Source organism: Melospiza melodia, chromosome 19 (assembly GCF_035770615.1).
Source record: "Melospiza melodia melodia isolate bMelMel2 chromosome 19, bMelMel2.pri, whole genome shotgun sequence".
Lineage (NCBI taxonomy): Eukaryota > Metazoa > Chordata > Aves > Passeriformes > Passerellidae > Melospiza > Melospiza melodia.
In genome coordinates this window covers 1,795,822-1,818,566 of record NC_086212.1, presented here as the reverse complement: position 1 = coordinate 1,818,566, position 22,745 = coordinate 1,795,822, and the positions used below count along the sequence as shown (strand labels likewise).

General features: G+C 54.0%; 1 protein-coding gene and 1 long non-coding RNA gene across 2 annotated transcripts in view; one reads left to right on the top strand and one right to left on the bottom strand.

Moving 5' to 3' along the window:
• The window catches only part of LOC134427132 (myosin-11-like), a 29,854-nt gene extending 17,670 nt beyond the window's left edge, over positions 1-12,184 (bottom strand). Inside the window, exons 1-13 of the mRNA XM_063172716.1 lie at positions 12,170-12,184; positions 11,199-11,246; positions 10,819-11,051; positions 10,132-10,285; positions 9,389-9,579; positions 7,783-8,085; positions 6,438-6,597; positions 5,559-5,862; positions 4,990-5,144; positions 3,697-4,038; positions 2,845-3,035; positions 1,324-1,543; positions 579-859 (exon numbers count right to left, since the gene is read on the bottom strand). Coding sequence (XP_063028786.1) covers positions 579-859; positions 1,324-1,543; positions 2,845-3,035; positions 3,697-4,038; positions 4,990-5,144; positions 5,559-5,862; positions 6,438-6,597; positions 7,783-8,085; positions 9,389-9,579; positions 10,132-10,285; positions 10,819-11,051; positions 11,199-11,246; positions 12,170-12,184 — 2,597 coding nt within the window. The remainder of the gene's footprint in view (positions 1-578; positions 860-1,323; positions 1,544-2,844; positions 3,036-3,696; positions 4,039-4,989; positions 5,145-5,558; positions 5,863-6,437; positions 6,598-7,782; positions 8,086-9,388; positions 9,580-10,131; positions 10,286-10,818; positions 11,052-11,198; positions 11,247-12,169) is intronic.
• Positions 12,185-19,457: 7,273 nt separating this feature from the next.
• On the top strand, positions 19,458-22,526 carry LOC134426775 (uncharacterized). The gene is made up of 3 exons (XR_010030040.1): positions 19,458-19,552; positions 20,351-20,559; positions 22,446-22,526. It is a non-coding gene; the product is annotated as an uncharacterized LOC134426775 (long non-coding RNA).
• The last annotated feature ends 219 nt before the right edge of the window (positions 22,527-22,745 follow it).

Genomic DNA, 22,745 nt, shown 5'->3' with positions numbered 1-22,745 from the left:
CCCATACCTTGGTCCTGTTTCTTGCATTCTTTGCACAGTCAGAAATGCCTGTGACTGTGCAGGGTGGCAGGGACCCTGCTTGACCCCCTGCAGGCACCGGGGGACATTTGATGAGGAACGATGCAACAGAGACATTCTTGTATCTGGGCTGCCTCCGAGGCCAATCTGGCCTAGAGCAGCAATCAGGGCCCTAAGATGGTTCTGCCCAGAAAAAGCATCAGATGCCAGGCTGATCCAGACCCCAAAGGCTTCAAGTTACAGGCCCCAAGGTGGAGCTGATGGATGGATCCAGCTCCTTACAGTGCAGCTGGGGCAGCATCAACCCCCCCACCTAACAACACAATATCACCTAGAGGGAAAGGGCTACCCCAATAGACTTTGTGTACAGAAAAACTCTATCTGAAGGGTTAAAAAAAAAAAAAGAAAATGAAACTCAACATCCCAACAATGAGTCGTGTCTGCACGGAGAGTGCAGAATCTGCCAATTAGGGAATGCTGCCAGAGCCCCTGGCAGGTGCAAAGATGGCAAAGAGGGAATCCATTCACCACAATGCAGAGTCCCCCAGAATTTCATTTACCTGGCTTTTTCCCTCTCTAGGGCATTGACAGAGGCCTGCAATTCTGAATTTTGCTGAGCCACTTCTTCCCATTGACTCCATTCCCTCTCCAAATACTCCAGATGCACCTGAAGATCCTTTTTCTGATGTTCTGCCTCCTCCAGTATCTTCTGCATCTGCTCAACCTCCAGCAGCTTCTGCCTGGACTCTTCCTGGGCCTCCCTCACATCTTGCTGGGCTCTCTGCACAGTCCTTTCCTGGCACTCTCGGGAGGCTGCCAGCTGAGATGTCAACTCTGCCACCTCCAATCAAACAGAACAAAGCAGTCAGAGGCTACAGCCACAGCTACAGCCACTGTCAGCCACAGCACAGGCTGTGAGCAAAGGTAAAGGACAACTTTCCTCTCCTCCCTGTCCTGAGAGCACCAGATTCAGAAAGGATATGGACAACTTGTTTCAGGCTCTAAGTGGCCCACCAAGAAGTGCACATGAGAAAGCACCTGCCAAAGCAAGGCGAGCAAGAAGAGGCCAGCAGGAATCCATGCTGCTGCTTGCTGGCCAACAGCACAGAGGACTAGCCCAGCTGTGCAGAGCAGCAGCTGACATTCAGCAGAGCACTGAGTGTCCTTCAGAGCAGCTGCCATGGAGCCCCCAGAGCACGAGACAGCCCCAGGGCTCAGCCCAGCAGCTGCTGCTCTGCCATGGAAAAGCAAGAAGGCCACAGACCCCTCGCTGCATGACTGCAGTGCCACTGCCCTTTCACTCACCTGCTTTTGTAGAGCCTCCCTCTGCTCAAGGAGGAGATTCATTTCCTCTTTGAGGTCTTGTAGATCTTCATTGTGCCTCCTCTGAGCTGCCTGGACTTCTCTGCGAGCTGCCTGATGGTCCCCTTGCAGCTCTGCCTCCACACGCTTCCTGCTCATCTCCAGCGGTGGTATCTGCTGCTGAGCAGCACACAGCCTGGATTGCATGCTCTCCTTTGCTGACCTACAAGTTGCAAATATGGACAGACATGAGTTGCTTGCTCCAGACACCCACAGCCACTTATTCCAGGACGACGTGGCTCAAGATCCCCATGCCTGAAGATGGAAAATGGGTCACCTGGAAACTTGTCCAGAGAAGGCACATCTGGGCCATTTCCAGAGCAGAGCAGGGCCTCTGAGGGACTGCCCAGGCCTTCCTTATGGCCTGGCCTCGCACAGACTGCCCAGCCCAACTTGGCCTCAACAGCCAAACCTTCACTTGCTGTTCCTGACCTATGACTCTGGGTAGCTGTGCCCAAACAGGCTGGAGCAACAAGCAAAAGCCCAACCCTGCTCACAGCCCTTCTCTCATCAGCACTTCCAAGCTGCTCTGCAGGGGGACAGAACAGACTCTTGTCCTGGCTGACTCCTGACTTTTTAATGCTCTTGATAATGGACAGAAAGGTACATCATCTTCCAGACACCCAGTGTTTAATGAGGCTTCAGAAGTATTTTGCATATCCAGTAAAATCTCATGGTCATGGCAGCACTTGTAAAAAATCAGAACAGTTTTTTGTCCAAATTACAACTACCTGAATGCAGAGACTGGCAGATTAAACCCCTGCAAGGTCAAGCAATAGACTTGCTGCCTTTATTTGAGTGTTGCTGAACAAGCAGGCAGGAGCCCAAGGGACTTGTCCTTCCTTACACAGTGAGAGGGACCATGCAAAGGGACCTTGGCAGGTTTGGCAGCTGGGTGCCCATCAACAATCAGCAAGAATGCCCAGAGGCTGTTGAGAATTCCAAAGAGCTTTCCCTGCTGCTCTCTAACCAGACTACATCCTGTCCCACACTTCTAAAGAGTGTGCTTGGAAGCAGAAATGCCTCAAGATTTTCAGCAGGAGCCTCTGGCTTCACCCTGAATGGCAGCGTGCTACTCCCAGTGTGCCAAGGTAAGAGCCTGGAATGCTGAAGATGAAGCTTCCTGGTCTGAAGATCAGGATCATGTCAAGCTACTCAGAAAGGAACGAGGGATGTTCAATGCCCAGAAGGAGGAACAAAACCCAAGAGAAACTTAAGGTTTCACTCAGCATCTGCATGGTTTAATTAATGTTCAGTTCAGGGCTGGCTGGATTGCATTTGACATCCCACAGGAGTGTGCTTGGCAGCACAAACAGGAGCCCAAGGCTCACAAGAGCTTTGCTGGCTTTTCGTGCCAGAAAAATAACCTTCACATTGTGGCATTTATTTTTTTTCTCGATACTCTTCCATATTGTGTCCATGTAATGTAAAACCATCTGAAGAGGCTCAGCTCCCTGCCTTTACCTGGTCTCTGCCAGCTGCCTGGAAAGGTCTTCTCGGAGCCCCTCACTGGCTGCCAGTCGCCCCTCAAGATCAGCCTTCTGGGCCACCAGCTCCTCCTCTCTGCCCACCTGGGCCACTTCATGCCCTTGGCCAGAGGATTCCTGGCTCAGCTGCTCCAGACACCGGCTCGATGACTCTTGCTCCTGGGAAACCTGCAAGTGGGACAAGGTACAGCTGGAGCCCTTCCTGGAGAGCCCTGTGCAGAGCCAGCCAGTGCCACCTCGCAAGCAGCCAGAGGACAAGGAGCACCTGTGCTCTGGGCTCAAAGTTTCACAGCACCTGCCCCATGCAGCTCTGATAGCCTGGCCTGCCAGAAGCCTCTGGCACTGTTACCTTGGAAGTGCTGTGTAAGGCCCTGCTGCCTTGCCCGGGACCAGACAGCTCCTTCCCTACAACATCCCTACTCCAAACTCTGGGTTGTCCCCCAAAAACACTGCATCTTCCACAAGTGCCAATACAATTTACTCTAAACACCAGCACTGCTGGATGTTTTCAACCATTAAACCAAAACTCAGCTGGCTTTAGTCCATCACTCTGTTCACCTGCTCCATTCCTTCCCACACCAAATCTAGTATGCCATGCCTTGCCTCCTCTTTTGTGAGCACAAGAGAAGCAGCTCCCCATGCCCAGCTTTTGGCCAGGAGCTGGTTTGAACAGCAAGCTCCAGAGCTGGATCAGTCATTCTGGGTGTGCCAGGAAACAATCTGGCAGTCAATGGCCTCTGGCTGGAGTCAGGCACACAGAGAAGGCTGCCTGCTGCTGCCCAGGCTGCTTTACCCAAGCAGGCCTGCACTGACAGGGATAGAGACCCACCTCCTCATGGGAAATATCACAGGAATAATTCAGGGACACTGGAACAGAATGAAAGTCAATGCCAGTGCCTGCCTGGATACAAGTCTTTCGCTTCACGATGTTCAAGTGTTTCTTCAGAGCCCCTTTGGCAAGTTCACTGTTGCTCAGTGCAGCACTCAGAACCTGAGTGCTGTCCCTCAATTTCTTCAAAGTAGCAGCCCCATGCTCCAAATATTCCTGCATGCCGTCCCTCTCCAATTCCAATTCTTGAGTATTTTCCCTGTGATTTCTCATCTCAGGTGCATGCATTTCATTCTCCTTTTCCAGATTTCTCATCTGCTGCTGGTACAATTCCCGTTCATACTGCCAAAACGGGGAGAAAAAGGGTCACTCATTCCCTCTCTCCCTTTGCTTTTCATACCAGATCTGGACTCCTGCTGCAGGGGCAGGCACAGGCTGCCCCTCTCTCTCTGCCCCTCGGGATGCTGCAGAGCTTTGCTGGGCCCCCCTTGATGCTGCATCTTTCCCAGCTCACTCAGCCCATCCCAGCTTCCCTTCTGCCCTTCCCTGACCTCCTGCAGCTCCACTCCAGTGCTCCTTTGGGCAGGAGCTGCCAGAACTGCAGCCAGGATTGCAAGTGCACGCTAAGCAGGATTCAGGCAGTGCCACGAGGGTGTGCTCTCCATCAGGGAGGAAGGGAAGAGCAAACAGCCCCAGCCTTTCATTCCCTGCCCTTGGGCTGACAGCAGTGGCTTTCCACCTCTCCTGTGTAGAGTTTCCATGGCTCCATCTCCCAGAGCCCCACTGCCCTCTCTGCAGCAGCAATGGCCACATCAGTCTGTCATTCTCTGCTGCCACTCAGGACGAGTTCTCCCCTTGCAGGCACACGTCCTGCTGGGGATCAGCACTTGCCTTTCCTCTCCTCTCTCCCCACTGGCTGCTCTCCGATGGCCAAGGACAAACACCTTTCTCTTAACAGCAAACTTGGGACTCTCCCCCTCCTTCCAGATCCAGATATTTAGAAATCTGAACCTGAGATTGGACACCAGGAATTCCCCAAACCATGCAATGTCAGTAGGGACAGTGAGGACTTTGAGAACTAAAGGTTTAAGTTCGCAGAAGCCCAGAATGGAGGAAAATCATCAGTAGCCTCAGCATTAACTGGCTTTGCCATGACTACAACATCTTCTCCTCCTTATTCAGAAGAATGCAATTACAAAAGTTCAACTGGGAAAAGGTGCACCTTAGAACAGTTAACACAAGGTCAAAAAACATAGCTAGAAAATGGTTCTTTGTGGCATCTGCCAATCTCACCAGCACATCTTTCCTTTCCTTCTCCAGCTTTTCCAATTTCTTCTGCAGTGATGCCACCTCCTGATGGAGAGCCACAGCCTCTTCCTGCCTTTCAGTGGCCTCTTTCTCCAGGGCAATTTGGTGAGAGATGTGCTTGGCTTCTGCCTGCACCAACTCTGTAGAAGGAAAGGAGAAGGAGAAGTAGAAGGAGAAAAGCAAAGCAAAGGCAAACTGATGTGCATCCTGCAGAGACAACAGCACTGTCTTCTCTACCTGACTGTTTGCCAGGCCCTAAACCCACAAAGGCTCCAAAGCTGAGAGAAATGAAGGAAACTTCCAGGCAGAGAAAAAGACAGGAATGAAAGGTTCAGAGGGATAGGAAAGTGTGTTTGGTCCTGGCCTTGTACACGGTGAGCAAGCCAAGAGAGACAAAGGAGAGGAGATGCCTGTGCAGCCCTGCTCCAGAGAGGCCAATCGCCTGGACACTCTGGCAGGGCCTGGAGTTTGGGGGAATGGAGCTGAGGCCTCCAGCTACAGCTCCTCAGCTGGTGAGACAGCATGGGGCAGTGAGTGGAAAGGAGAAGCTGCACCTTGCTCAATTTCCTCCAACTCCTTCTGCAGCTCCAGGTTGAAGGCTCTGAGGTTGTCTCTCTGAGCTTGTGTTTTCCTCAGCTCCACCTCCACAGCCTCACACTGTATGGCCAAGGCAAGAGCTTTGTCATCAGATCTCTGGAGCTTCACACGCAGCTCAGACACCTCAGCCTCCAGCACGTGCACAGAGTCCCTCAAAGAGCGTTCTCCTGCATGGGATTCCTCCAGCTCCTTCAGCAGCTGCTTCTGCCGAGTTGCCTGGGAAGCCTCCATCTGCAGCACTGCATCCTGCAGGGCCTGGATCTGCAAGATGGATGCACAGAGCCTCAGGGACAGGGCTGCTCCTGAGGCAGCAGAGTGGGCCGCAGGGAGAGCAACAAAGGAGAAATTATTTCAGGCCAAAAACATGCCAAACCCAGAAGGCACAGAAGCAAGGATTGCAATGGAGACAAATGGAGAGAAAACAGGGAAAGGGAGGCAAGGGGCATCCTTGGGCTGCAGCTCTGAACAGCGGCTGAACTGGCTGTGCTGGAAGTGCCCTGCCCAGCCTGCCACAGCCACCTCTGTGTCCCCACATTGCTCAGAGCCTGGCACAGGCACCAACTCTGTCTGGGACAACACTGCTAACAGAGGGACAGAGAAGCTCCAGCGGAGTCTGCTGCTGCTTCTCCTCCCACATTTCCTGCTGGGACCCGGGAGAGGATGGGGAAAACTTCTGCAGCTGACACCAGATCCAGCCTCAGGCTCAGGGTGCAGCAGCAGCCCCGGGCAGAACACGGCAGCTGTGGATGCTGCTGGGAGGGGAAAGAGGTTGGGGCCTCCAAGGCAAAGGTGCTGTTGTGTGTCCCTGGGGAAGAGGATGCCACTGCACAGCTTACCTGTTTGTTGAGCTCCCGCAGTTGTCCAGCACGGTTTGAAGAGAGCTGTTCAGCATGCTGTAGAGCAGATTGACACTGAGATACCTGATTGTTCAGTGTCAGGTTCTGTTCTTCCAGTGTCCTGAGGCACACATTCTTTTCCTCCAGAGACAGAATCAGCCTGGAAGGGAAGCAAGTGACTCATTACTAAATTATATGACATTTTAGCAACTCTTAGGACTTGCACCACCTCAGGGAAAAACTGCTCTGCCTGATGAGGTTTCTCTAAACAACTTGGCTGTTTGTTCCCCCTGCAGTCCCAGCCCAGAATGTGCCTGCTCTGCCTTTGTCCCTGAAAGAACAGTGAGTTCCTGCCTCCCTGCCCTACCTTCTTTTTGAGATGGGAATGTGAATACAAACCTAAAAAAGTCTTGCAATGAAGACATTAGGGGAGAGGAACAATTTCCTTCTCACTAACCAGGCTCCAAAGCAGGGAGGCTTGGTCAGCACAGAAGAGACATTTCCTCCTCCATCTTACATATCCAGGTAGGGAGAGCAGCACCCTAGAGCCAGGGCATCTCTGGCAAGTTCCCTAACATTCACCAGCACCCATCCTACTTTCAGCTGGAGAAACAAAGGCCAAAGTGGCAACCGAGGCTTGGAGCACAACCTCATGGAAGATGCAGAAGGCTCCAGGCAAGCAGGAGTGCCCTGCGTTTCCTTTGTCTTCTTCTTGGAGGAAGAATCCTGTGGCACTGAAGCCTGGCAGGACTTGATCGGCTGCAGGAGCCCCCCATACCTTGGTCCTGTTTCTTGCATTCTTTGCACAGTCAGAAATGCCTGTGACTGTGCAGGGTGGCAGGGACCCTGCTTGACCCCCTGCAGGCCCCGGGGGACATTTGATGAGGAACGATGCAACAGAGACATTCTTGTTTCTGGGCTGCCTCCGAGGCCAGCCTGGCCTAGAGCAGCAATCAGGGCCCTAAGATGGTTCTGCCCAGAAAAAGCATCAGATGCCAGGCTGATCCAGACCCCAAAGGCTTCAAGTTACAGGCCCCAAGGTGGAGCTGATGGATGGATCCAGCTCCTTACAGTGCAGCTGGGGCAGTGTCAACACCCCCACCTAACAACACAATATCCCCTAGAGGGAAAGGGCTACCCTAAAAACCTTTGTCTACAGAAAAACTCTATCTGAAGGCTTAAAAGAAAAGAAAATGAAACTCAACATCCAAACAACAAATCGTGTCTGCACGGAGAGTTCAGAATTTGCCACTTAGGAAATGCTTCCAGAGCCCCTGGCAGGTGCAAAGATGGCAAAGAGGGAATCCATTCAGCATAATGCAGAATCCTCAAGGCTTTCATTTACCTGGCTTTTTCCCTCTCTAGGGCATTCACTGAAGCCTGCAATTTTGAATTTTGCTGAGCCACTTCTTCCCATTGAGTCCATTCCCTCTTTTGTAGAGCCTCCCTCTGCTCAAGGATGCGATTCATTTCCTCTTTGAGGCCTCGTAGTTCTTCCTCATGCCTCCTCTGAGCTGCCTGGGCTTCTCTGCGAGCTGCCTGCAGCTCCCCTTGCAGCTCTGCCTCCACACACTTCCTGCTTATCTCCAGCTGTGATATCTGCTGCTGAGCAGCAGCCAGCCTGGATTGCAGGCTCTCCTTTGCTGACCTACAAGTTGCAAATATGGACAGACATGAGTTGCTTGCTCCAGACACCCACAGCCGCTTATTCCAGGACGACGTGGCTCAAGATCCCCATGCCTGAAGATGGAAAATGGGTCACCTGGAAACTCATCCAGAGAAGGCACATCTGGGCCATTTCCAGAGCAGAGCAGGGCCTCTGAGGGACTGCCCAGGCCTTCCTTATGGCCTGGCCTAGCACAGCCTGCCCAGCCCAACTTGGCCTCAACAGCCAAACCTTCACTTGCTGTTCCTGACCTATGACTCTGGGTAGCTGTGCCCAAACAGGCTGGAGCAACAAGCAAAAGCCCAACCCTGCTCACAGCCCTTCTCTCATCAGCACTTCCAAGCTGCTCTGCAGGGGGACAGAACAGACTCTTGTCCTGGCTGACTCCTGACTTTTTAATGCTCTTGATAATGGACAGAAAGGTACATCATCTTCCAGACACCCTGTATTTAACAAGCCTTCAGAACTACTTTGCAGATCCAGTAAAATCTCATGGTCATGGCAGCACTTGTAGAAAATTGGAACACCCTTTTGTCTGAATACCAACTACCTGAATGCAGAGACTGGCAGATTAAACCCCTGCAAGGTCAAGCAGTAGACTTGCTGCCTTTATTTGAGTGTTGCTGAACAAGCAGGCAGGAGCTCAAGGGACTTGTCCTTCCTTACACAGTGAGAGGGACCATGCAAAGGGACCTTGGCAGGTTTGGCAGCTGGGTGCCCATCAACAATCAGCAAGAATGCCCAGAGGCTGTTGAGAATTCCAAAGAGCTTTCCCTGCTGCTCTCTAACCAGCACTACATCCTGTCCCTCACGGCTCAAGAGTGTGCTTGGAAGCAGAAATGCCTCAAGATTTTCAGCAGAAGCCTCTGGCTCCACCCTGAATGGCAGCGTGCTACTCCCAGCGTGGCAAGGTAAGAGCCTGGAATGCTGAAGATGAAGCTTCCTGGTCTGAAGATCAGGATCATGGCAAGCTACTTGGAAATGAATGAGAGATATTCAAAGCCCAGAATGAGGAACCAAACCCAAGAGAAACTTGAGGTTTCACTCAGCATCTGCATTGTTGAACTACTCCTCAGTTCAGGGCTGGCTGGATTGCGTTTGACATCCCACAGGAGTGTGCTTGGCGGCACAAACAGGAGCCCAAGGTTCACAAGAGCTTTGCTGGCTTCACGTGCCAGAACAATAACCCTCACATTGTGGCTTTTGTTTTCTTTTTTTGAGACTCTTCCATATTCTGCCCAGGGAATATAAAAACATCTGATAAATTTCAACTCCTTGCCTTTACCTTGTCTCTGCCAGCTGCCTGGAAAGGTCTTCTCGGAGCCCCTCACTGGCTGCCAGTCGCCCCTCAAGATCAGCCCTCTGGGCCAGCAGCTCCTCCTCTCTGCCCACCTGGGCCACTTCATGCCCTTGGCCAGAGGATTCCTGGCTCAGCTGCTCCACACACCGGCTCGATGACTCTTGCTCCTGGGAAACCTGCAAGTGGGACAAGGTACAGCTGGAGCCCTTCCTGGGGAGCCCCGTGCAGAGCCAGCCAGTGCCACCTCGCAAGCAGCCAGAGGACAAGGAGCACCTGTGCTCTGGGCTCAAAGTTTCCCCAGCTCCCTTCCCTCTTTTAGAGACTCTGTGGCTGCCCAAAGCAACACATTTTGCAGAAGCATGCAACACTTTGCTGATGAACATGCATATCCCTGGCAAAGAAATGCGTGTGCCATCTTGAGCCAGATGTGCACAGCAGTGTGCCTGTCTTCCAGTGCCAGAAAGAGCATCTGAGCTGATCTGGCTGCCACAACTCCCACTCCCACAGGTGCTGCCTAGCAATAAGGTGTTCAGAGCCCTGCTGACATCATCCCTCTCTTGCTCCAGCACATCCCTCTCAAGCTTCAAATCCTCCAATGTCTTCCTCTTGAATTCCAGTTGGATCTGCAAGGATGGCTCTTCTCCCTCGAGTGCAGCCAAGTTCTTCACTGTACAAGAAGGAGCAAGACAAGTTTTCAAGGGACACCGAGTCTCATTTCCAAAACCAACCTCCATCCTGTCCTGCTGCTCTGCCTCTCCCTCCTGGGATGATGCTTCCTTCTGCTGCATGGTGTTCTTCTGCTGCAGACAAAAGGCTCCTGTCTCCGGGATTCCAGTGCATTGCAGCAGCATTTCCTTGGACTTCTCAAAGTTTGCACAGTCACTGCAGAGACAAGGCTCAGTCAGAAGAAGCAAGAGGCCTGAAGAGTCAGCAATGCCATTTTCAGCACTCCAGGATGGATCTGGGGGCAGTGGGCTAAGGAAGACCTTGCTCTTTCCCTCCCAAGGAAATCCTCCAGAGGCAAAGGGAAAGGAAGGCAGGATTTTACCTTCCTTCAGCCAGAAGCAGTGGCTGGGCAAGGGCACACAAAGAACAGAATTCAGGGAAGCAGCACGACAAAAGGAAGGAGTCTTCTATTCCAACATGGCTCTGCATCTCCCAGACAGCCTTGGGAGTCACAGTAGAGCATGAAAAACCCAGACAGGACAATGCTCGAGAGCCACACTGAGGCCTACAGATGGTGGGAAGGTGATTTCTTCACCCAGGACACCTCTGACCTCCCAGACCTGGAAGCTGATTGCCTCTAGAATGCAGGAGCAGGTAGAGGAGGAGAAGGAGGAGGAGGAGGAGGAGGAGGAGGAGGAGGAGGAGGAGGAGGAGGAGGAGGAGGAGGTGGTGGAGGAGGAAATGCTCACCTACTAATTTCTTCTAGCAATGAGTCTATGATCTGGTATTGGCTTCTGATCCTCTGGGTTCTCTCCTCTACTTGGTCAAACTGTTGCCACATGCACTCACAGTTCTCTGTAGCTTCCCGAGCCAATTCAAAGGGATGCTGCTCGTCAGTGGGTGTCAGAGTTGAGAGGATGTTTCCAGGAATGTTGGTGCAGATGATGGAATTGTCCATGCTGTCACCGTTGTCTACCAGCACCTGAAAGCCCACATCCAGCTGTTAGTCAGATATTCTGTTCCTGTTCCAAAGTAGCACTGAGATGCCTCTTCTGATCCCACAAGAACCAGTGTCCATTCATGGAGAACCAGTTTCAAAAGGCCAGTGAGCTCAGCACAGTTTACTCACCTCAGGGGCTCTGGAGGAACGTCCCTGGTGAGAAAGCCCTCGAGCTCCCTGCAAGTGCACAGGGAAGAGCACACTCAGACTGCATGGCTGCCCCTGAGGCAGTTGCCTCTAAGCGCTTCCCAGCCTGTCCCAGAGCACAGCACTTCCAGCTGAGCTCTTCCTCCTCTTCTTGGCAATATTTTCAGCCCAGGACTTTGACAGCAGGGAAAACAAACATGCTGGAAGGTGTCTCATCACTTCTAAGAACACCAGAAGGGGAGCTGCCCAGAGCCCAATCCAACCTGGCCATGAACACCACCAGGGATCCAGGAGCAGCCACAGCTTCTCTAGGCAAGCTGTGCCAGGGCCTCAGCACCCTCAGAGGGCAGAATTCCCTCCCATCCATCCTTGCCATGTCTCGCTGGGAAGCCTTGTCCTGTCCCTGCAGGCCCCTGGCTTAAGTCCCTCTCCAGCTCTCTTGAAGCCCTTTCATGCATTGGAAGGGACTCTAAGGTCACCCTGGAACCTTCTCCAGCCTGGACAACCCCAACTCTTGAATCCTTTCCCCTTGGCACAGGTGCTCCAGCCCTTGCAGGATGCTTCCTATCATCCTTGTGACCTTCTCTAAGCCACTGGGGATCATTTTGGAGATGTCAGGGAGAAACTCATTCTTGACTCTGGGAAGCACTGAGGCTGTGCTGTAATTTGGGTGAGGGGAAGGCAATGTAAAGCTGCTCCCTTCTTTGTGCCCACGGCCTCCAGTGGGACAAGGACAGTGGAGGAGATGTGGCTGTGCTTGGGGATAGCCAGGAGCCCCCCATTCCCTGCCAGGCCTGTCCCCAGGGCAAGCACCACAGCTGCTGCCAGCTCTGCAACAGCCAACTGTCAATCCCTTGCTAATCCCAAAGGGAACTGTTCCCCGAGGCGCAGCCCAGGCCCTGCCAGGTCCCGGCTGGGCTTGGTGCAAGGAGAGCAGCGGCTTTGTCACTCACCCTCCGGGTCTCCATCCGCCCCTCGCACGAAGAGTGAGAAACTATCAGTGACCAAAGGCCCTTGGTCTATGCAGGGTCTAAACTCCGATTTCCAAAGGCTCTTGGTCTTTGCAAGGTGTAAACAACAATATCCAAAGGCCCTTGGACTTTGCCAGGTGTAAACACGAATTTCCAAAGGTTCTTGGCCTTTGCAGGGTCAATAGCACAAAGTGCCCTTGGCTTTTGCAAGGTCCAAGCCCCAAAGTTCACGAGCTGTTGACAGCTCCAGGGTACAAACCCCAATAGCCAGGAGCTGTTGATTGTTGCCAGGATCCAACCCCCAGCATTCCATGGCCTTTGTGACAGTTGCCAGGGTCATATCCCCAACATTCCATGGCCTTTGTGATGGCTGCCAGGGCCCAAAGCCCAGCATTCCAGGGGCTGTTGGAGAGGCCCTGCCTGGCTCTCCCCCCATCCCAGCTCCCTGCCGGTCCTGGCACGGGCCCTGCCTCCCTTGGGTCCCCAGAGCCCTCCTGGGCAGCTGGGCAGGGACCTGGCTCAGAAGTCAGTTTGAAGGCTCAGCATCCTCAAGACCTGCAGGCTCTTTAGGGATGCGCTTCATTCCTGAGTCACAGGAATTCTTCTGTCTACCCTGACAAAGGGCATATGTATGGAAAAGCCTAAAAAATTCTTGGTGCCTACAAATATTCATGGACAGCTTTGCTTTTAGAACAGCTACATGAGGAGGAAAAATGGTGTGTCATGGGCGTTTCAAACTTCTACAGAGAAAAGCCAAGAGGTGCAGTGTTTAAGGCTCACAAAATAGATTAAGAATTCAGAGACAGCCACGAGTGCATTTTTTCCCTGCTCTCTGTTTGGCAATAAATCACTAGGTCTTGTAGGCAGTAGAAAAGTCGTGCTGCTTCCATCAAAGATTCCTTGCTAAAACAGACCTTCAAGAACCAAATGGGTTTGTTTGCAGAAGCTTTGGCAGGTATTTTTTGCCCTCATCTTTGACAGTGTTCATCTGTGTCCTAGGGAGGATTTTTGTGCCCCTGTTTACAGAAATTGGCTTCTGAGCAGGGCACACCTCCTGCATGGAATAGAAGAGCTGCACCTGCCTTCTGTAAGGCCTGTCTCTCCAGAGACACACAGCCCAAGGATGTCAGTGCCAAGTTAAGGTTCAGAGAGCGATGCAGCTTCAAGTCTCAGCTTCCACAAGAGCAGCTTTGGGCTCCTTGCACAGCTGCAAAGGAGCAGCACAGCTCCTGGTGAAGGTCTGACAGCTCCTGCCTGGTCCTTGCACAGCTCTCAGTGCAGTTCTGCCGCTGCTGTCGCTCTTGGGCCAGCTGTGACTGCAGCAGGGACACCTGAAAGAGGCACAAGGCCCCGCTCAGACAAGCCCACGCTGGCAGGAGCACCTGCAGCCCCACGGTACCGGCTCTCGGGGCACACACAGCCTCCAACTCCAGCCCTCACCAACACTCTGCCCTTGGGCAAGGGGAAAGGAACAGGCTCCCACACACAACAGAGCTCAGAGCATCAACAAGTCCAGCTCAAGGCTGCCAAACCCTTCCCACCTACATCCCTCAGCCACCACAGGTCTATTATAGAGACTCCCAAAGGGATTTAGGAACCCAGCTCTGATTTCCAGAGCACACATTTGGGCCACTGACCCCTTTCTCCACCGGCTGAGGAGCACGAGGGCTGCTGCTCCCCAGAGCTCCTGGAGGACTCTTCTGCTTGAGCTGCTGGACCACCAGCCCAGGCATGAAGGGAATGTGGTGCTTGGGTTTTTTGGTGCTTTCTTGAGGCATTTGAGCACCCCAAACCTCATTTTACTCATCCCCACTGTGAAAAACAAGGTTCACTCTCCTGTAAAAATTTGAAAGTTGAATAAAGGACAATAAGAAACAAAGAGAATAAAGCAAAAGTTTTTGTGGCCAGGTGCTTGGCATTCAGCCAAGAGCACACCTGCTATTTCAGAGATGTCCTTTACATACCCTTTCTACTGCATCAGCCTACTGCATAGTAATAAACAATTATGCATATTTATACTTTTCCCCAAACTAGTTAATATTGTTTAGCATGGCTCCTCCTCGGGTCCACCTTTTCAGAGCATGTGCATTTCATGGCTATGGTTTCATTCTGCCCTTGTTATCACCTCCTGTTTGGGCTTTGGTCCATTTTTTCTACAGATGGTGGGTACTGATAATTGGCATGTCAGCAGCACGGGGTCTCCATCATGTGTTCTTATAATGTTATCCCAACCAAGCAGGCAGTTTAACAAAGGCATCCTATATCAGCTATTTAACTACTATGTCTAGGTTTCGTTAAGAAGAGAAAAAACTCTATACATTTATAGAAAAGTTAATCTAATACACATATAGAATCCATCTTAATATTTGTAAAAAGCCAATAATATAAAATGTATCTATAAAAATACTTTGCCCAACCGCACCCATATCTACACCACTGATAACTGAACAGAGGGGCGGGGGTTTGCTTCCACAGGTGTCCGGCAGAAATTTTGGACACAATGTATTACCAATCAGTGCCCCACATGCCAATGCAAAGTGACTCTGAAAGGCAAAGACATCGTCTGAACAGGACTCAGTGACACTGGTGCTAAGGGCGGCCGTGTGACAGAGGCAAGGAACGTGTGAGCCAGGGCACAAATGCTGCTCTGAGCCCTGGGGCTCAGGGAGCACTGACATCAGCAGGTGTGGCAGAGTCCCCGCCAAAGCAGAGTCCCCCCGAGCCCTGGCAGTGCTGCTGCCCATCTCCTGCCCCAGAGACCTGTGCCTCGAGAGGGCTTCTCTGCCAGAGGGCAGCCAAAGCCGACGTGCACTGGGGGCTGTGCTCCATCCTACAGGGGCTCTTGGGAGGAGCACCTGGAGCAACTGGTGGCAACACTTGGCACGTGTCAGCTGGTGTTGCTCCTTCCTGGAATGATTTTTTCAAGGAAGGGATTAGGAGTAGCACAGAAAGACCAGCAGCTTCTGAATTTCACAGGACAAAGAGACTCCACCAAAACACTGTCATGTTTCCTTGTGCTTTTCTGTCTGTCTTACACTCGGAAGGAAAAATAATTGGCCTGGCCTCTGCTCTTCAACTGTCCACTTATTGCGTTTCTTCCTGTGGCAGCTCCCGTGCAAACACAACTGGCTGCCTGCTGAGCACGGCAATGGACGGCCACAAACAGGGAGGTCCCCGGTGAACATCAAGGCAGATACCCGGGGAAGTGCAGAGGATAGGGATAACTCTGGGAGGAGAAGCCGTTCTGTGTCTCTGATGGTGGTGCAAGCACCATGAAGGAGCAGCCAAGACAAGTGCTGGAAGCAGCCATGTCCTGCTCTTTTCTACTGTCAGATGCACACAGGACAGACAGGTCCAGCAGACTTGATTCAGGAACGATGGAAGCCCATGCATTGGTAGGGAATGGGCTCCAGCAAGAGCAAAGCTGGATCTTCCAGCAGCCAAGCCTGAGCTCGTTAAGCGAGCCATGTCCTCAGCAGACAGCAAAGTGCTTCCCTCCAGCCCTGAATGGTGGCCACAAGTGCCTGCCTTTCTTCAGCGCCTCCTGCTGCTTCCTTTGTTCCAAACCAGTCCAGGATTTAGGTTGGAAGCTCAGGCACATGTTTTTAAGGTGCCTGCATGGAGGAGAGGGATGGCAACTGCAGCTCAGGGCTCGTGCTGCCTCTCACAATCGCATCAATGTCGCTGCCTTGGGACACCCGCCAGTGGAAGGCGAGTCTGCCCTCAAGCACAGCCATTGTAGTCAGTCAGGGGCACAGGCTGCAGCTGCAGCTGCCAAGCATTGCTGTGAGGCTGGCAAGCCAAGAGAAAGCCATTGTGGCCGAGCGTGCTGAAGCCTTTCGCAAAACCACGTGCAATAGTGCCCACAGCATGGCCCCTTTGGAATGGCGGCTGGTGCAGACGCCTCCTGGAGCAGGTGCCGGCGTTCGGGGTGCTGCTGTTCCTGTGCACGCTCTGGTGCTGTTTCTGTGGCGTCCAGAGCCGCTTTGGCAGCAGCGACTCAGCAGCCCTGCTCGAGGAGACATCGCCGCCCTGGCCACGGAGACAGAAGCTCTTCGGGCCCAGAGCTCTGTGTCAGGAGGGCCTCATCCTCAGCACCATGGCCTGGGCAGCCGCGGGGGCCTGGGCTGGCCGCCAGCCCTGCTCTGCCCACTGCCCTGGCAGCACCCAGTGACCGTGCCCCGGCAGGGCCCCCTTGCCCTCCGTGTTCCCAGCCAGCCCAGTTTGGGCACCTTGGGGTGTCCCCACCCTCCTGCTGAGGCCCAGCCTCCAGGGCTTCTGCCCCAGGCTTGGGAGCCTCTCTGGGGAAGCGCCAGAGCAGCCGGCTGTCAGGAACAAGGATGACAGCAAATTCCTCAGGGCTTCCCAACAGCGCAGCCCCTCAGGGGCCTCCTGTCCCCTTGGAGCCTCCTGTCACCCACTCCCTCTCACAGGGCGCTCGTGCCTTCCCAGCGCCTTGTCCCGTCAGCGCCTCCGCAGCACCTCATGCCTTCACGGCCTCCCACTGCCCCGTCGTCCCCTCAGGGTTTCCCCAGCCCGGCCCAGGTGCCCGGCAGTGGCGCAGCCCCAAGGGAGTTCTAGAGGAGCCGCATTGAGAGGCACCTCAGAGGCCTCAGCAATGCAGCCAGCAACACACGGGCAGGAGGACACAGATGGCCCTTCCTGGCTGGGCAGGAGGGCTTGTGGCCATCTCCAGGCACCAGGCCGGCAGCGATCCCTGCAGCTCCGGCCCCTGCCCAGCCGCTCTGTGGCCAGCACAAAGGCTTCAGCAGAACCACCAAAGGCCAAGGGCCTTCTGGCCATTTTCCCTTCCCCACTGCACACCTGGGCAGCTCACTTGGCACAATGAGCTGTTTTTCCCTCTTTCCCCGTGCCCTGCGGACGCTGGGCACCAAAGAGAGCTTTTGGGAGTCTGGGTATTAGAACACATTCTACATTTATATCCTAAAAAAAAAAAAAAACGAAAAAGAAGAAATAAAGCAATCATTAAGAAAAAAAAATCCCTCCTGGCTCAGGTGGCCCCAGCAGACAGTGAGCCTCTCAAATCAGCTCTCCTCAGAGCGCCAGCAGCACAGCCAGCTGTGGCCCCAGAGACAAGGCCGTTTCTTGCGGGCCCTGCAAAACTGATCTTGCACCTTCTGCAAGATGGAGCCCGGAGCTCTCTCCACCGCCCGGAGGACAAAGGCTGTTTCGAGAGCCAGGCTGCTGGTGGCAGGGCTGATGTCCTCTGCCTTGTCTTCAAGGGCTGCAAGAGAGAGGAACAGAGGCACGGTCAGATCCCGGATCTTTGGGGAGCCGAGGAGACGCCGGAGGCAGGGCCATGCCAGCCGGCTCTGGCCATGGCCAGGAGGGAGCCGGGAGCAAGGGGATCAGCCCGAAGCTGCCGGACACTGTTGCCCCACGTGGGCCTGAAATGGGAGTGTGTGTTCTGGCCAAGGCAGCCCTGCTGCGCACAGGGAGCAGAGCCCTGGGCAGCGGGGCAGGGATTGCAGCTGCCCCCGGCAGCCGGGGCTGGCAGCCCTCTGGCCTCACTCACCCTGACAGATGTGGCGGAGCTCTCGCTTGTGGCCTCTGAGGTGCTGCCCGGCCATCCCTGAGAAGACAGAGCCTGTCAGGGCGCCAGCGCCACAGCTGCCTGCCAGCCCAGCGGCGCTGCCAGCCCCGTGGCCACACGGGCTCCTGGCCCCGGCAGGGCTCGGGCCGGGCCCTTGCCGCTCGCTGCCGCCCAAGGGCACGGCTGCCAGAGGGCGGCAGCAGCGCCGAGGCCAGGCGGGGCTCCACGGCGCCGGGCACGGATGGCGCTGCCGGGGCAGCAGCCGGGGCCGAGGTTGCAGGGTGAGGAGGAACAGGGTTGGGTGGAGCAGGGCTGGCAGGGAAGGGTGGGAGAGGGTTTGGCAGGGCAGGGCCGGGCACGGCTGGGTGATGCAGAGTGGGCCGTGGTAGGGCCGGCCTGGGATGGGGTGGGGTGGGGCTGGGATGGAGTGGGACAAGGCGGGATAGAGAAGGGAGAAGCGGGGTTTGGTGTGGCAGGCCAGGGTTGGGTGGAGCTGGGTGTGGCAGGCCAGATTTGGGTGGAGCAGGGTGGAACAGGGTGGGGCAGGGTAATCCCAGGCTCGTGGCTCACCGATGAACCTGATGGCCACCTGTCACAGGGACTCCCGTTGGCTGTCCAGGTACAGCAACACATGGCACAGGTGCAAATGGATTGCCCTCATCACACAGCACTCCAGTATTGGATACACACACTGCTCTGGGGTCTTGGAGATAAGTATGAGTTGGCGTGAATGTGACAACTTTGATCTACTGGAAGAAGAGGGGCAGGAACAGGTGTCCTGTGCTGAGGAAGCTCCACCTTAGAACCAACTGCCACAAGCAGAAAAAGCTCTGCTCTTTTCACTGACAGTTCTTGTCCCATAGTTAGGACAAACAGTAAGTGCTAAGCGGCTGAATGGTGCCCCACAGGACAGGCTGCAGAAGGTATTGAAGGAGAGGGTGGATCGAGCCAACTTGCTGAACTCAGAGCCTTCCATTTGGCCCTGGACATTGCTGAGGGAGAGAAGACGCCAGAACTGTCTCTCTCCACTGACTCCTGGATGCCAGACAATGCTCTGTGGAGGCATTTCCTGGCTGGAAAGGTGGAAAAAGGACAATTGGCAGCACAGGGGAAAAGCAATCTGGGCTGCAGACGAATGGCAAGACATTGCCACTTGGGTAGAGATGCTACCTGTGAAAGTCTGTTATGTGGGTGCCCACGTGCCCAAGAGTTGAGCTAATGAGGAGCACGGAAAGAATGAAGAGGTGGATCAGGCTGCAAACATCAAGGTGTTACAGATTGGTTTGGATTGGCAACACAAGGGACAGTTGTTCACAGCTCGATGGGCCCATGGTGCCTCAGGCCATCAGGGCAAAGATGCCACCTCCAGGTGGGCACGAGAGCCAGGGATGCATGTAAGCATGGGCAGCATCTCCCAGGTGATCCATGACTGTGAGACAGGAGCTGCCACCAAGAAAGCTGAGCAGGTGAAGCCCCTGTGGTATGGCGGCCATGGTTCCAACAGAAGTATGGCCAGGCCTGGCAGATTGACTACATCAGGCTGCCTCCAACCCGCCAAGGCAAGTGCTACATGCTCCCAGTGGTAGAAGCCAGCACTGGATGGTTGGAGACCTACCCTGTGCCTCATGGCACTGCCCAGAACACCATGCTGGGCCTTGAAAAGCAGCTCCTTTGGAGGCATGGCACCTGTGAGAGAACTGAGTCCAACAAAGGGACTCATCTCAAGGACAGTCTTATCAACACCTGGGCTAGAGAACCTGGCATGGAGTGGGTGTATCACATTCCCGACCATGCACCAGCGGCCAGGAAAGGTCAGCAGTGCAATGAACTCTTCAAAAACACATTGAAGGCAATGGGGGGATGGGACCCTCAAGCAGTGGGAGCTGCATTTAGCAAAGGCTACATGGTTAGCTAATAGCAGAGATTCCGCCAACCAAGCTGGCCATGCCCAATGCAAACCCCTGTGCACAGCTGGTGGAGACAAAGTTCTGGTGGTGCACATGAGAGGGGTGCTAGGAAAGACTGTTGGGATTAATTCTGCCTTGAGCAAAGACAAATGCACGTGTGGGGTTGTCTTTGCTCAGGGACTGGACTGGACTTGGTGGGTGATGCAGAAAGATGGATAAACACAATGCATATCTCCAGGGGACCTTGTTTTTGGGGTGAATTACCCAAAACATTGTGCCAGTATCCATATCTGCATGTTACGTATGTACGTATATAATTAGGATAATACATCGATGTATATAGTTTAAAAGTCAAAGTTTGATGTAGCATGTTGGTATGGAAAGAATTCAGGGTGGAAAATGGTGTGTGTTTGGGGTGGTTTTTTTGGTGAATTTTCTCTCATGTGTTACTTGAAAAGGGGGATGTGGCGAGGAGAGAGCAGTTGATGCCTGTGGGGAATGAATTGCCTGTGGGGCAACTGAGATGCAAACGAACTGGCCAATGACTCTCCCATTCCACTGGAAAATTCCAGGAAGGGAGGGCAGGGTTGGGCACTGGCTTGCTGAGGGAAGAACCAGCTGGCCATGCTAGGAGCAGGGCACTCTGGGCAGCTTTTGGTGCTTGATCCGGCACTGCTTCAGAATTCTCCTTGCCCTCCATAGGTGAGCCCATTGCTTGCTGCAGCTGCTGGTTGACGGAGACTTTTACACACTCGCCATCACCAAGGAAGATCCTCACCATCTGTGTGGGTGCTTCATGGGAAATGGGACCACCCCAGCTATTCTCTCTCTCTCTGGAGAGAGGGAGCCCCAGGGGCTGCTTGACTGGAACCAGAGCAGAGCTGCCATCGCCAGGATCCTGCAAGAGGCAGGTGAGAAGCTGGGAAAAGCAGAGCCCCAGCTTGCCTGTGTCCCCGAGGCTGCCGTTAACCCCGGGGCTGGCTCAGGGCTCGCAGCCGTGGCCCCTGAGGCCGCCGGGGCCGACAGCGCCCCCTGGAGCCAGGGCAGAGTCACTGCCGCCCCTCTGCCCCGCCTCAGCTCACAGCGCCCTCTGCCGGGTGTGCTCAGAACTACAGCAAAGGCAGAACTGCCCAACGGGTGGGAAGAGTCTGGCTTTGCTTTGGGGGCGCTGCTGCTTGTTCTCTCCTCTTCACCTACATATACATATCTTTATATTCTAGTGAAGAACTGATATTTCTCTTCCCATATCTTTGCCTGGAGGCCCAGTATTTTCAAGCTATAATGATTTGGAGGGAGGGGCCTATCTCTCCATTCCAGGAAGATTCCCAGCTTCCTTGGAAGACATCTGTCTTTTCAACCAGGACAATCTGCTATCATTAATGGAGAAATTGACCTAGGAGGTAAAGGAACTCACAGATGTATGCAGCTTCAGCCCTTGCCTAGGAATTGTTCCTGATCTTCACAAAACTGGGACTTCTACGGCTTGAAGAAGAGTCTTGGAATGATCTCTACAGCTCAGCTTTTACCTCCCTCAGAGTGCTCCTTCCCACAGTATGTCACACCAGTCTGGCACAGTTCCTGTGCAGGTGACATCCACTGCCACCAACAATAGGACCACTTTACCCACCACCAGTGAGAGGGAGCGTGGATCATTCCATTTTTCCCACATAAGATATGGAGCCAAAATTCCTGTTGTAAATCCGGCCTATTCTTTCTGAATTTATACGTACAAGCAAAGATGCCTTGTACAGACTCTACCTTCTTGGAACCCTGGTGATCAGTGGCACAGAGTCTAGCGGAGGATGCTGGAAGGACAATGCTGAGCCCAGTCCTTCCTGACACCTTTGTTACTGAACTGGGTGAGGAGCCAGGCTGTGCCCTCCCACACACCAGGAGCAGTGGCTGATCTGCCAGAGAGAAGTGCTGCCATGCAGAGGGACAGTTCAACAAGGGGGACAGTTCAATGACAAGTGCTGAGTCCTGTCCTTGGCAAGGAACAACCACAGGCAGCGGTGACTGCTGGGGGCCACCCAGTTGGAAACCTGAAGATTGGCAGGGTTCTGCTGGACACCAGGATGCCCATGGGGCAGCAATGTGCTCCTGCAGCAATGCAGAACAGCGTCCTGGGCTGCACTGGGAGCTGTGTCAGAGCTGGCAGAGGGAGGGGATCCTTTCCCTCTGCTCCACTGCAGTGAGGCAGCCCTGGAGTGCTGGGCCCAGAGCTGGGCTGCCCAGGACGGGACACAGGGACAGACTGGACAGAGTCCAGCACAGGGCCATGAAGCTGATGGAGGGACTGCAGCGTCTCTGCCATGAGGAGAGGCTGAGAGAGCTGGCACTGCCCAGCCTGGAGCAGAGCAGGCTCAGGGCATCTCATCCCTGGGGATGAAAAGCCAGGGGGAGGCTGCAGAGGGGACAGGGCCAGGGACAGCCCCGGGGGCCTCGGGCACAGAGTGACCCACAGGAGGGGCCCTCCGAGCTCAGGAGACGCTGCTGCACTGGCAGGGTGGCCGAGCACTGCCGCAGGTGCCCGGGGAGCTGGGGGAGTCTCCATCCCTGCAGAGACTCAAAAGCCACCTGGACACACCCTGGGCAGCCGGCTCTGGCTGGCCCTGATGGAGCAGGGGCTGGGCAAGGTGACCTCCAGAGGTGCCTCCAGCCTCCCCCAGCCTGAGATTCTGTCACTCTGAGAACAAACGGGCTGCAGCTTCCTAAGGACAAATGAAAAAGCTCCACACATGGCAGCTTTCTCCTGCCCCCACCAAAGTGCTTCGTGGCACACGTCTCCCTTCTGCAGATTCCTCCCTGGAGTGAGGATGCTCATCAAGGTCACGCCTTGAGGCTGAGAGGAATGTTTTCCCATGGTCATTGGTTTTGGGTGAGTAGCATCAATCTTTAATTAAGACTTGATTTTGCGGGCTTGACTGGAATTGCTTCAATGTTGCTTCAGATATAATGCACTATAATGGAATTTATCGTTCTGCACTGGGTAGTAAATAGCCCTGACAAAGATCTTTTAGTTTATTCATGATCATAATAAACTCTTTATTTTCCTATAAATATGTCCTTAATCCTATGCAACAGAGTTGTATAAAGG